Source organism: Onychostruthus taczanowskii, unplaced genomic scaffold (genome assembly GCF_017590055.1).
Source record: "Onychostruthus taczanowskii isolate IOZ18803 unplaced genomic scaffold, ASM1759005v1 scaffold21, whole genome shotgun sequence".
Lineage (NCBI taxonomy): Eukaryota > Metazoa > Chordata > Aves > Passeriformes > Passeridae > Onychostruthus > Onychostruthus taczanowskii.
Genome location: NW_024499351.1, coordinates 851,189 through 865,803, shown reverse-complemented (window position 1 = coordinate 865,803; position 14,615 = coordinate 851,189). Strand labels below are relative to the sequence as shown.

The window sequence follows — 14,615 nt, the reverse complement described above, 5'->3', positions numbered from 1 at the left end:
TTCCCAAACCTCATCCCGTCACAGCATCAGCCTGATGCAGAGTGCCTCAACCCAAAGATTTACAGCAGAGAATTTATTTAATCCACAGCCAAAGGCAATGTGAAACCAAAGCTCTTTACAATAAATGCACACTGACTCAAGAGGTGACAATGCTAATTACGCCATGGTTGTTTCAGTAAGGACCAGTTTAACTCACACCAAGTGTCACGCTTGCCACAGCTCACAGCTTCCTCAGGGAAGGAGGCAAAATTGTGTTTGATGGCAGTTCCAAAAATGCATCCATACAACCATTTCCCTTTGCAGCATGAAGGGGCATTGCTAAAATAATTAATTTTGATTTTGTTGTGGGGGTCTTTGGTAAGAGACACTATAATGTCTCAGAAATGTGTATTCTTCCTCCATCCCCTCTCTCTGCAGAGGATGAAAGAAATATAAATGTCCTTGCTGCTGATGTTACTGTAAAATCCATTACTGGGGGAAAAAACAGTTTCAAAACAGGAGTCACTAACTACATAATCCCCCTGTGAAACACAACAGTGATTCTGAGTTAAGGATGCATTTTTTAATGAATGTAGGTATTTCTCCCATTTGCTCACTAATGTACTCAATGTACTCATTATAATGTGCTCCCTTGTAACCTTTTTATTCAAAACAACCTTTTTTCCCATTTGCTGCTAATAGAACACAATCATTTTCAATCTCAAGATCCTGAGCAGAAAACTCCACTTCTCTGAGGTTAGGAAAAAACCTGAAGACACACACCATTATTGTATTGGCCACTGCAGAGAACCATGAGTGGAAGGCTCAGGAAGGATGAGCTTCCACTAACTGCAAAGAAAAGTGAACTAACAGAATGACTCCAGCAATACCTTGTTTCTGTAGGATCTCAGATGACATGTACCTTCATCCTTGTCTTGGCTTAGCTACACAGTTGGAATTCAATCATTCCTATGCACATGATTATTCCAGGTGTATGGATTGAGGTATTCCTAATTCATGCACTCTTGCTATTACAATACTATGAAATACAAGGAACTTTGCTAAATGTTAACCATTAACATCAGAATTCCCAAATCAGCTCATGGCATGATTTGCAGTAGCTACCACTAAGAAATGAGGGTTTGAAATTTACTAAAACATTGCAGAGAGAAAAGATACCAAAGTGAAACACATTGCCTGTTAGAAAACAACAGCAAATGTGAAGATGGGAAGCTGTGCCTTTAGCTGTACATTCCTAGGGACTATAAAGATAAAAAAGGAAGGTAATGTTCAGCACTAACAGAGCTATATATATATAGATACCTTTCAGGTAGATAAGGCCAGATTGCATAATGTGACAGGTAATAAGTAACATAAGAATGGGTGTTATGTAAAATAAAAAGGAGTCTTTCCCTTCACTTGTTCTAAAATGTAATTTGTGAACTTTATTCTTTTTCAGCTCCTACTTTGCATATTTTAACTAGTTTTAGTGTTGAATTAAAAGAAAAGAAGACTAATTGAATTTGCAGTGCATGGTATACAAATGGAATTTTAACATCATGTTTGATTTCTACATCCTCTGATTTTTCAAGCTTGATGTAAAGAGAGCTGTCAATATATACGTCAATATATATATGTCATACTTTATTTATATGAAGATATGAAAAAAAAGCAAAAATTGCATTCACCAATGGAATTTTAACATCATGTTTGATTTCTACATCCTCTGATTTTTCAAGCTTGATGTAAAGAGAGCTGTCAATATATACGTCAATATATATATATATCATAACTTATTTATATGAAGATATGAAAAAAAAAGCAAAAATTGCATTCACGACCCAGAATGTTTTTTTACATCCAAAGATGGACCCAATTTCAAGTCCATTAAAGGGCCAGTGGCGATTAATCAACTGGCTTGAACTGGATGCAGTGAATTCAGCAATGGGTAACATCCTCAGTGCATGGGCAGCTACCTCAGGTTTATATATTTTGCAAAAGGAAGCTTACCTGCCCATTTTTTCCCAGCTCCATTTCAACTATTGCAACAGGAGTGTTTATCTGATCAATGTGCCTCAACTGTGACTTCAGGTCCACTCTCCAGTTCATGTTTTTCAGGACATTATCCCAGCGGCTCTGATTGATCAGGCTCTCGTGGATTTGAGTCCGGTGGTTCTTCCAAAATTTTGCAATGACTGCAGCCTGATCTGATGTGATGCCACCTTGTTTTTTGGTTTGGGCAGTGAGGAAAGCTTCCAGCTGATTCAAATCCATGTCTGCCGAAGCAATTGACTGTAGGAAAATGAAGGGAGTAAAAGGGAAAAGCTTGCTTAAGTGAGGACTTAAAGGACACATCTTTAGGGTTTGACAGACACTGGATCTTAAAGGGGTTGCACAAACAAACCAGGTTATGCAAATTACCTGACACCTTTCATTAAAACTCAATTTGCAAGTGTCTACTACTTATCCCAGACTCCTGCCCCAGCAGCTGGAGGGGGGTGGGTTGGCTCCAGCACTGGGCTGAGAGCACCTCTGGGAATTCAGCACTGGTATGGGATGGCAAGGAGGCTTCTCCCCGTCTCCTGGCCCTTTCCCCACTGTGCCATAGGCATTCCCAAATGGACAATGCTATGAACACTGTCAGGTCTGGCACTGCACTGCTGCTCTGCTGGGCCACGAAGCAGGAAGGCTGGGACAGAGCAGGTGTGCTTGTGGGCTGGAGCAGGTGAAGGGACAGCCCAGCTCATTGCAACATCCACAGTTTCATCTGCCACTTCCACACCACAAACAAGGAAGCAAAACTGGTAAGTGCTGCACCAGCAAAGCAGGGCCTGCAGCAGCAAGAACACGAGCCTTCCAAGGGAGAGTCAAAATGCAAAATGCAACTGCATTTTTTCATCTAAATTATTCTAGCCATAAGGCCCAAAAAGCCTTAACAATGCACCTGCAGCTTCTTTTAGAGCATTGGTGGACTTTGTCAGGCTTTATTTTTATTTTGCAACAGGGTGGAAGGGGTAATTTACTCCTCATCCCTGTGCAGCAACAGATATTATTATTATTATTCTTATTCCTAAAAACCCCTTTTTATATAGATATCCAGTTTCTCCATCTATTTTTTCAAAACTGATAAACCCACAGCCTTGTATTTGCATTGCCTCAGTGGCAATAGCTGCTGCTATAAATGGCCACAAAGGAAGGATGAGAGGTAGAAAGAGGAAACTGTGGCTAAGCTTCCCCATCGTCATTTTAAGCAGATGCTTTTGCTTCATTTTCACACAAAATGGATGCAACTTCTCAAAACGAACACAACATCTCCAAGCACATGTTGACACGGAGCACAGCAAGGTGAAGATCCCCATCGTCATTTTAAGCAGATGCTTTTGCTTCATTTTCACACAAAATGGATGCAACTTCTCCAAAATGAACACAACATCTCCAAGCACATGCTGACACGGAGCCCAGCAAGGTGAAGTGCAGCCAGTCCTTGGGATTTGCCTCGATTTAATCTTCCCTGATGTGGTACTGCAACAGCTGCATTCCAGGCACGGGGAAAACACAGCCTCATTCCTTTAGCCAGGGATGTGACATCGTGTGACTTTGGGCTGGACATGCACACCGTGCACCCCACACTGCCTGTCTGCAAACTGGGCAGTGCTGATCTAAAAATGGAGGTGTTTGTAGTGTTTTTTTACAAGGGATGAGCTGCCTTGCCTTGCTTTCACAATAGATCAGCTGCCATCTGTTATGTGATTGAGAAAAGAAATGGCAATCAACACGAGGAGTAAACCCTCGGCTGTATTAAGGCTCCAGCTTAATAGGAGCATCTGTGACTTTATTATAAAAGCTGAGCTGCCTAGTGCACCATTCTGGCTTTTCTATAGGGTATTTGACATAGTGGTACGTACTGCTTGCTTTATATCAGAAATATTTAACTTAAGAGGTAATTATCCTGTACTAACTCCTTATGCTGGAAGTGAAAACAGCACTTTCCATTTCCAGAAGAAAAGCTATTCAGACTTACAGTCCTTTCCTACAGCCACATCTTACACTGTCTACTAACAGCAGTGTGGAGTATTTTCTGCTTTAATATTTTTCACATCACTACACCTGAGTTTGCGTGCTGGGTGCCCCAGCTACTGCTCCTGTGCTCCTCCTGTGTTGGTCTTTGTGAATGGGGGGAGGAGGGCAGGTGAATCAACAAGCACAGACCCCAGCACCTTAAGCAAGCCCTGTCAAGATCAAGTTCAGATGCAGACTTGCTTCCCAGTTCAGCTGTGCAGAAAATTGCCTTCTGTTTTATTCCTGTGCAGAAACCAAGAACACAAACTGTCCTCTGCACTGAGTGAAGCAAAGGTGTCATGGCAAAACAGCTCATTTGTGTTAAATGTGAACCTAATGCAGGCTCATGGCGACACCAGGCATCCCTTTTCTAGGCTTGATTTCATAACCTTCAAGCATTTCACATTGCAATCCTCTGGATTTTTTTTTTAACCTCACTCTCTTCACAACAACCCTTTTTGCAAGATGCAGCAAGATTTCTGGCAGTGCCCTTCTCGGCTGATAAAAAACTGCAGACACAAAGTTCCTTATTTTGCTTGACACGTGATATAAATGTGACTTTGAAGTGTATCCAGACAAGGAAGCTTATGACCAAACTTGAAATTTTAAGCATAAGGAACACAAAACAGTATTACTAGCATATACAGGACAGTTCAACCTGGCTATCTGGTAAAGATCATCAAGAGATTGACAATTAATTAAGGTGTGGTGTGAGCTACATTTAAAAACTCTGCACCTTTATGTATTATAAGCACCCTGATAATCGTTTGCTACCAAAAGAGCACCACATAAAACCAGAGGAAGGAAACCATGTATCATAATTAGCCATCATTTATATCTCCCTCATATACACATGTGCACATGTACACACAGTAGGGATAGTTTTATACTCTACACAAAAAGAAACTTATTGCACACAGCCAAGAACCCAAAAGGTAACCATCATACTGTATTTTGGTGGAGTATTTATCAGATAATGCATACCTTAAATAACACAGCCTTGTAATCCATCATTCAGAGTAGAATCTCTCCCTTCTTGGAAATATGACTACTACTTAAAAATTCCTTAAAAAAAACTAACTGGAAGTGGGTACAAACAATCAATGAGTTATATTTTGGTACAGCTGCATGAAGACTTTAATTAATGGAGACATATTTTCTTTGAAATTCCTAAACAAATCCCCCTGGCTATAATGGTTTTCAAGTCACATAAGAACAGTAACTTATTTTAGTATTCTTTTTCATCTTAACTTGGAAACATTTCACTGTGGACAAAAGATGAAAGACTTTAAATAGTCTTTGCTGACCTTTTTGGTCTCTTGTTGCATGAACATTTACACAATCTAGTCTTTAAACAAATGTAGTTCTACTCCACTGCTTATATGACGGGCCTCAGTTCAGAATTTTTTTAAGCTTGGGAACTGTTTTATTTTAACTTGGCAAAAAATTGTATTTCAAATCACATTCTGCATAGCATTACAAAGAGTTCTTTCTATTACTTTTAACAATGTTCATTTATTACATAGAATATCCAATTATAGTGGATACATCTGACTGGTATTTCTAAGGATTGATTTAAGTTAGAACACGAGTAGTTCTTCTGTGTTTCTAACTAGAGACAGATGAAATATATCTAATTATAAGTCTCCCTCTCATGCTATTAAACCCCAGGAGCTTCAGATGAGCATTTATCAGTCCCAGGACAATGATCAGCTGTTGTTCAACTCCAACTGCCATGGTGAGGATTGTTTCACTGGTGGAATAAACAACACATGCACAGTTTAGCATCCTAACTGGAAAATTCTCAGAACTTAAAGGTATTGAAACCTGTTTTATCCATCTGCTGCTAGATCTGAATCACTGTCAGCATTGGTTCTAAGCATGAAACATCTTATTAACGCCAATTTCTTAGCCTAGACAGACCTTAAAGCGCAGAATAATTGCCACATCTTCAGTCACTGCACTGTTAGTGACACATCATTATGTTATAGAGACTTTATACTCTCAGGTAATTTCAGTTTTTGTTGGTAATCACATGTAATTTACTATTTCAACATAAAAATCTTCAACTAACAAAAGCCAGAAAAGTTCTCTTAAGAATGTATAGAATCACAGCTATTCTATACCAGTGCCAAATGTAAATTAACTTTACTGTGACTATTCATTTAAGTGTCTAAGTAAGAAAAGTAAGAAATGTCTATTTCAAAACTAGAGTCTGTAAGACAACACCATTAGACATAAAAAAATTTCCTCACATTATGTATTTTGTGATTTGATAAAGCATACCTTTTCTTTTCCCTCCAGAAAGCACAGCTTATGGACAGCTATGGACAGTATGTCACATTACTAGCACACAAATCCTGCCCTTGGTGACTGGCAGTACTTTCCTTTTCAGAGGCTAGGCAGATGCTTTTGAACAGCAAGAAAAGGTTTTAGTCATACTGAATTCTCCTTGTGTTCTCCTTCAACACATACCCACTGTGTCTTCAAATACAATTCAGCCAATAAAAATAAGACTTCAAATACCATTTCCTTAATGAAACAATATTTGGTAATCTGGAGAGTTTTGTATTAGCCTAATTAGATCCATCAGACATGTGCCCTGGTACACAGAACAGGAAAACAGATTTAAATTCATTATCTCTTCTGAGAAATAAAGCCTGACAAGCATGCAGTACTAGTGAGAAACGACAACTGGTAAAACCCACTGGGAAAAAAAGAACACAGTTCCTTTTCAGAAGAAAAACATTACTTGTCAACCATCACAGAAGAGCTCTAAGAGCTGGACATAGCAGCAGGTGGAGGCTGACCCCCAGAACTGCAGGCTGCTGCCAGCCTGTAGCACAAAGAAATCCCAAGCTCAAGGAAACAGACAATTCAGTGCCATGGAGCGTGCTACCGAACTCGCCTCCTCAGGCTTTTGGGAGGTGGGGTAAAAGGTCACTCCTGCACCACAGCCCTTCTCATTCACATGCTTTTAGAAACAGAAGCCTGCAAGCCATTTCTGAGACGCCAGGAATGCATGCAGGGAGACGTGGAAGCAGCTGAAGACAGGAGGAACACACCAAGGAACCTTGCTCAGCCAAACATCTCCACCACACAAAACCCATTCTGGGTAACACCAACGCACTTCTCTTCCACTTATCAGCCTCAGAAGAAAACATTTCCTGGATTTGGGGACAAGCAGCAGCTGCCTGCAGGGGAAGAGAAGCAGCTCAGAAGAGCACACAAGTGCTGTTGACACTGTGCTATCTGTCAGAGTCAGCTCAGCGTGTTCCTCTGCAAGGAGCAGCTTCTGACAGGAGGAATCCAACATCTTCCCAACCCTGTGGTTTCTTTGTATGTATGAGCCTGACTCTCCCAAGGGCTGCTGAGATATCCAGCCCTGTAATAAATGAGCTGTTCCCACAGATGGTCCCTGGATATAAATCCAGAAGACTTTCCCACGTTTCTGGAGATAGTGGAGGTTTTCAGCTAGTTGGTAGGTTGTGCCTCCCAAACACTGTTTATTACAGTCCAAGAGCTCTCCTGAGAATCAGAATTAAGATAAAATTAGATACAACAGCCTGCAGCCTGTCTGCACTTGGAAACGGTGATCCATCTTTTGGGAAAGTCCCAAAACTAAAGGCTTCTACACCCCCCACAAATTTCTAAGTCAGAAATCACAAGTGACCTTAATACATTTAGTATTTCTACCACAAAGTAGAAAGATTTTAACTCATCTTTAAGTCTTCATCGAATCCATGGGAGATCACACAAATTCTTTTATTCACATTCCATACCACGTCTCAATATTACTTTTATTTACCTCTTATGGAGCTGTAGTGAAAGCTAAAAGTGAAATAAACCAGTTTGCTAAGAGAAAAGAACCACTGAACCTGTGAACCATTAAGAGGTTAATAAACACATTTATTTAAACCCTGTAGCTTACTTTTTTCCTAGTATGTAACAGGCCTTCTGCAACAACTATTTTTTTATTCCAACCTTTTGGTTCGTTGCCAAGGAGGCACTCACCAGGTCAAGAGAGGTTCAGCAGACTTGTTAATATTTTTGCATTTAACTTCTGATTTTCATCAAGCTTTCTTCTTGGATGGGAAAACTCGCAACACACACCAATATAAAAATTATGAAACTGCTACTGCAGATGGGAAAAACGTGTTTGTGGATGATGAAGTTTCGGGCAAAATTACATCCTTCCTGTGTTCCTGATCTTATTAAGCTTGATTCCACACAGACTTGTCAACTGTGCACATGGAAGGAAAAAACTCTTCTCAATGGGTCACTTCCATGCTTCTTCACTGACTCCTCCATCTTCACCCCCACAATTCCCAGGCTCCCACCAAGCAGAAATCCCCTAAACACCAACCTACTTTTTTTTGCATACAAGCTCACCAAACCATGTTCTCAGTTAAAATTACGTTTTTTTGCTTTAAAGTTCAATCACAGGGGCGTGAATACTCAGCTATTTTTGACTTAGCTTACAACTGAACACAAAAGAGACCACAGCATTAGTTTTTAAAAGCATGTGAAGCAACCACAACATGTTTTCTCCAGCCTGCCCCTGCCAGGAGTCTGTGCAGCTGCTAGAAATGCTCTGTTTGAACACACAACACCATAAAACACCACTTCCTAAATTTATTTGCAGGTGTCATTTTACTGTGGTGTGAAGATGCATTTGATGACAAAGGAGGGTGAAAGGCTGATGAAAACAGGCAGAGGAGCCGCAACCTGAGCCGTGTTCCTGCGGTCACATCGCGCTTCCTGGAAAACTCAAGTGGCTCCCCCACTCCAGAAACATCTTTAGCTGAAGGAAAACAGAATCATCAGGATTACTCAGTCTGGACCTACTCTGTCTAGGCCTTACAGCACTTATAAAACAAGAATAAACAATATTAATAAAAACAGAACAAGCCCACCCATGGATAACATCACTCATAGATAGATATCCAAACGATGCCTGCAGACTCAGATTGTGAGTAGACACTAAGAGCTTGGATTTTAAGCAATAAACATTAAAAAAAAGCACAGGCCCTTCCTTCCTGAGTAAGTTTTCAAAACACTTGTATTATTTAAAATAGAAAGAGGAAGAGTTGTACAAGAAAAAAGGCAATGGAAAGTGCTTCTCAGGGAGCACAGATAGGTTGGACCAGCTGGAGAGAGATAAAACATGGAACAAAACAAAAGTTCTATTAATAGCAGATATACTTGCAACAACAAAGGTGATATAGCAGGATTAAAAATATAAACATACTGAAATTAAAAATGCCAATATAAATAGTCCGACCTGACTTGTGCTCTACTGAATTACAGCAAAGAAAAAAAAAATCCCAGACTTTGTCAATAGCTTTCTCCCCACTCAAGTTCAATTTTTTTTCTGTGGTTTAGAAAGCATTTTGCCACCTGGGGTGGAAGCAAAGAAATGTCACATTTCCAGTAGTTCTTAAAGATGCAACTGTACTACAGAGAAGTTTGAGAGGTTCAACCTCTTTCAAAATGAATGTGCACACACATGTGCTCCCTGAACTGTGCTTCAGCAGAAGGGAGCTGTTTTCTTGGAGAACATACAGATCTTTAGAGGTTACATTATTCAGTCTAAAATGGTTTCTTCTTCAGTCCTGAAGGAGCTGGATTCAGAAGCAAGAACCCACATCACATGAAAGCCATTTAATGGATTATTGCCAAAGACAGAGAGGTAAATAAAAGGCAGAAGAAATCCAGTTAGGACAGAAAATACCAGAGAGTAAGAAAAAAAAAAAATTCAAGGGAGGGAGTAAAAGCAGGAAAAGAGAGACAGACACAGTGACAGTCCTGGAACTGGTGACATGACCTGTCATTCCCTTAGGAAACCACGTGCTCAGCCTTTTCTTCTCCCCCTCTGCTCTCTTACAATAAAAGAGGTCTGTGTTTATCAGATTTCTACAATCATTCTGGGAAAATTACTTGCTGCTGTGGACTACTGCTTCATGTCTAATCTCATTTCACTTAGGAGAGTTAAAAATAGAAGTTGGAGCACTTCATTTTGAAGACATGGAAAAGAAAGGTTGGAGCCCTACCCTGAGTGCAGTAATGGTGCAGACATTAGCAGAGCTTGCTGGAGCTTTGCAAGCAGTGATCCTGTCAGTAAAATCAGCACAAACTTGCTTTATTATGAACCAAGCACAGAAACAGAATTAGTATCATGAACTAAATTTCCTCTTTTACTCAGAGTACCTTGATTGTCTGCATCTTAAAAGTTAATGGTTAACTCAGCTAATCTGTCCCTTGGCTTGCATTTGGACATAAAACAGAGATGCTCCAGCAGTGAAAAACATGAGCTACATGAGTCTCATCCCTCCACTGCTGCCATACACTCCCTTTTAGTGGCAAATTCTGACTCCAATCTCTGCTTTCCTTCTTTCCCAGCACTGCTGTGCATTACCTGTTATTGCCACTCTGAGCAGCAGCTGGAGTTCCATTTCCTACCTGGAAGAAGAAGGATTTCTGCACTCCCAGCCCAGGCTGGGAACACAGCCCTGCCTTAGCCATAGCCCTGCAGACCCTGTGTTTCAGATCAGCAAACAGATCAGCCAGGAAAGGAGGCAAGCTTACAGACTACACTGCTTCACAGGAAGCAAGCAACAGGAGCCAGCTGCTCCTTCACCACCTATTTTAACAACTCATGTTACATGCTGACAGAGCTGACAGGTGAGAGGGAAGCTTCCATTCTCAGGATCCCAGCCACCAGGGCTTCCTTTCAGCACAGGGAAAAAGGTTTTCCCTCCTGTCAGCTCAGTGAAACACAAAACACGTTCCCCAAACCAGCAGCAGCCAGGGTGGCTGCGAACAGCCGAGAGCCTTTATGAGGAGAAAGGAGCAGCAGGTCAAACTCCTCAGCACAGGAATACCAACTGGAAATCCTCCTCTCCATCCCTGCTGCTGGAAAACATCACCTGATCAGGAGCAAAGGCCAAAGCAGGGAGCTTGGAAGAAGCCATCTCTCACTTTCCCATAAAGACCTAGTTGCCATTTCCTGTATCAAAAATTATCTCTGCACTAAATATAATTAACATTTTGGGGAGAGGAAAAGCTAAAGACACGATGAAACAGCTAAGACATCAACCAAAGCCCTCTCCAACAGAATCCCATTAAACATTAATGACAGCTTTGATTACCCCAGAGAGGGTGGATTCAGGGTTCAGCAGCCCTGTCTTTATCAGGCTGGGCTGCTGGAGTCATCCATCAGTAGAGCTGGCCAAGTCATCAGGTTTTCCCAAGCTTGCAGGAACCCCTCCCCAGCCCTGTCCCTCCCCAGCCCTGTGCTCTGCTGCACACTCACTGCTGTGGCTGGCAGAGCTTGCAGGGACACCACCACTGGAAACTGCTTGGTGCTGAAAATCTGCCTTCAGATTTCACATTTTTAGGCCTCAACTGCTAGAAACTTCAGCAATCAATTGCTCCAAGACACTGCAACCCTTGGCATCAAAAAGAATTCAATTCATTTTCCTGTGGCTTTTGTCTTTTAGTCAGATTGGGGGCTACTCCTATTCAATAAACTCCCTGCCATTTGTCCACATGAACTGGACAACTTCGTTAGAGCTTTCTGTTCATTATGAGACTTTTTATAGATTTCCTGACATGTCATAAAATGAACAAACCCACTTTCCTTGCCAAGCAAATGTAAATCATAAATGTACCATTTTTTCTTTGACAGAAAAAGGGAGTTACAAGCATTTTTCTCACTTCAAAATGTTAAAAATTTGAGTTAAATGAAAAAATAAAAAAGGAATCACAACCAATCCAAATACACAAAATATTTCTGCCATGTGTGACTGTGTAAAATTAAAAGGTACTTATACAAACAGCTTGTCAGAAGAGAATAAAAACTACTCTTGAACCAGAAATGGCAAAAAGAGTCTGAGAGAACAGCACATCTGATGTGACAGTCTGAAGAGAGACAACAAAGCCATGTGTAAATGTCAGACAAGGAGTAAAAATGTCTGTTGATTACTTGCCTTTCACACAGATACTACTTCAGTGTCTGCGTGTATCTTCAAAACATATTTCATAATCCTGGCATCACAGTTCAGAGAGACTGCAAAGAAAGGAAAGGAAAAACTACCCACCAAGCTGAGGTAGAAATCTTTTGGCAAAGATCCCAAAACATCTCAACCAGAAAAAAATCTAACCTTATTTGGAAAAAAAACCCCACAGATTTTGCTCAAACTATATTTGTATTGCCACTTTTTACTGCTAGGAAAGAGAGAGAGATGTGAAAAAACATGCTTTCAGAAATGTATTAACATATGCACAATGACATGACACAATGACAAAAATATTTTAAAAATAGTTAGAAAAACACTTAAGGCTATAAACTGTTTGGACAAGCTGGCTGTAATTTCACATTTTCTCTGAATAGTATATTTTATGTCTTGTTTTCATGAGATTGTTGCAGTCTATTTTTACTTAGATGAAATCACACATAAACCAGTATTGTAAAGAAGTAAATACAGAATATGCCAAAGAATTAGAGGGATAAAAAAATGCATTCCAAGATCACTGTCACCTTTAAAAATCCAACTTGCAGTCCTCAAGCACAGCAGATAAACAGATACTGAACTCCACTGGGAACTGAGAATGAGGAGGGAGTCCCAGGCTTGTTATACAGTTCTAAAACGACCAACTTTATAAAAGATAGAATACTCTGAATTAGATCTTGGCTATCTACCAGAACCAGGTGCTCATGCACTGTAAACAAAGCAAAAGGCAAGTCCAACTTACTTTGTTAAAAGAGTCCAATTTTTAAAAAGTTGGGTGGCTAAAATAAGTAAAGGAAGACTTGGTTTCCTTGTTTATGACTGGTAAATACACTGGTAAAAAAATATGGAAAACTACTATGCTTAAGCTTCAGGTATTGAGAATACAAAACAAAAATGCCTTCCCCTCAAAACAAACAAACAAACTGCCATAACAAAACAAACCTAACAAAAACAACCACACAAAACAAACCAACCAACCAAAGCCCACAAACCAGCAAAGCCAGTTTGGTTTTCCCAATAATGAATCCTTAATCCTTCACAATGGAGGCCATCAATGTTCCACTCATTCTTTCTTACTCCATAAATGAAATCCTTTCCTTAAAATTCATAGTGCAACAGCATACATTTATAATGATAATTATAAAATTTAAAACTAGGTATTTTAGGCCCTGCCTTTAAATAAAGTCACTCAATTCACCTTGTTATAAAATAAATCATCCCCCAGGGATAATCTTGGAGCCTCCCAGGAAGCTGCAGCTAATCCTGACTGCCCAGGGAGGCTCCTGGGGAAACACACAGGAGCCCCTCAGCAGCTCAAGCTGTCAGATGTTCTTACCTGACAACTTCTGTCCCACTGGATTTTATGACTAAAACATCAATTAAAAAGGACTTCATGTAACATCTCCAGTGCCTGGTATTTTGTGCCACTAAAGCTTTTCTATTTTTTTTTTTAATTAAATAAACTATTCTAAAAACAAATGTCATCCAAATGTTGAAGAAGTCAGGCTCCATCATATTTGGTCACCAGACTGGAAGAAATTCAGAGTACAAGCTTCAAACTGCAATAATTCTAGCCATACAGGCAGATTCTAGCCATACCATACAAAATTTTTTATCTTGTCTACATTTTTTTCTTTCTAATAAGTGAAAATTTTTAGTCTTGTCTACATTTTTTTCTTTCTAATAAGTTGTTGGATATACTGCACCCAGTTGCTACCCACTAGCACAGTCAAAAATCTAAATTACATCATGCCAAGATTGTAGCTAAGTGTTAAAAGGAATTAACAATTTCAGATGTTCAGCTTGTAAAAAGGTTGAGTTGTGTCATCCAAATTTCCTTTTCATACACTAGCTGTGAACTTCAGTCAAGTGCATACCACAGCTCCTGCATCTTTGATAGAGTGCTATTCAATGTGTTAACCACTCTTTCTGAAGAAAGAAAGCAAGAAAGCAAGAAAGAAAGGTCTATTTTCTGCTCAGCTGTGTGGCAGCTGCACATGAGACCAGTGAGGTTGAAATGAGTGTTTTTACTTCCTTGACACCGTCAGTTGGCTCCTAGAGCAAGCAAGAACTAATCTTCCTTCACACCAGTTGTAAGAGACACCATTTTTAGAGTATTGTTTAATAAAGAACAAAATTTCAGCACCAAGACTTTCCTTTCCTTTTAGTCTTTCTTTATGCATCAAATTGAAGACAAGACAGCTCAAGTTCTCCCCTTTTCAGAGTCCCACATTTAAAAGAGGAAAACAACTCAAAGTAGTCCAGAAAATCACCAGTGCTGTGAGCTGATGGCACTGAGCTTCATTACCCTCTTCATCATTTCCCACACACTTTGGGGAGTAGGGAATGGAGGGAATGGAGCCTCAGTGGTACTGAAATAAAGGCATGAAACTACATGTGAAGCTTAAGAGAGTCATTCTCGCTTTTCAAATATATTCCATACAGCATGTGTTTGATAAATACTAATTAAGCATAGTAAAAGCATTTAATTTGGAATAATGATCTTCAAAGGCAAGATCTGACTCCCTGCTCTTCAATCAGAGTAGACTCTTGTTCAGGTCA

General features: G+C 40.0%; 1 protein-coding gene across 1 annotated transcript in view; it reads right to left on the bottom strand.

The window, feature by feature from the left end:
- The window catches only part of COMMD1 (copper metabolism domain containing 1), a 61,113-nt gene that overhangs the window by 40,700 nt on the left and 5,798 nt on the right, over positions 1 to 14,615 (bottom strand). Inside the window, exon 2 of the mRNA XM_041404414.1 lies at positions 1,990 to 2,271. Within this exon, the coding sequence (XP_041260348.1) occupies positions 1,990 to 2,271 (282 nt within the window). The remainder of the gene's footprint in view (positions 1 to 1,989; positions 2,272 to 14,615) is intronic.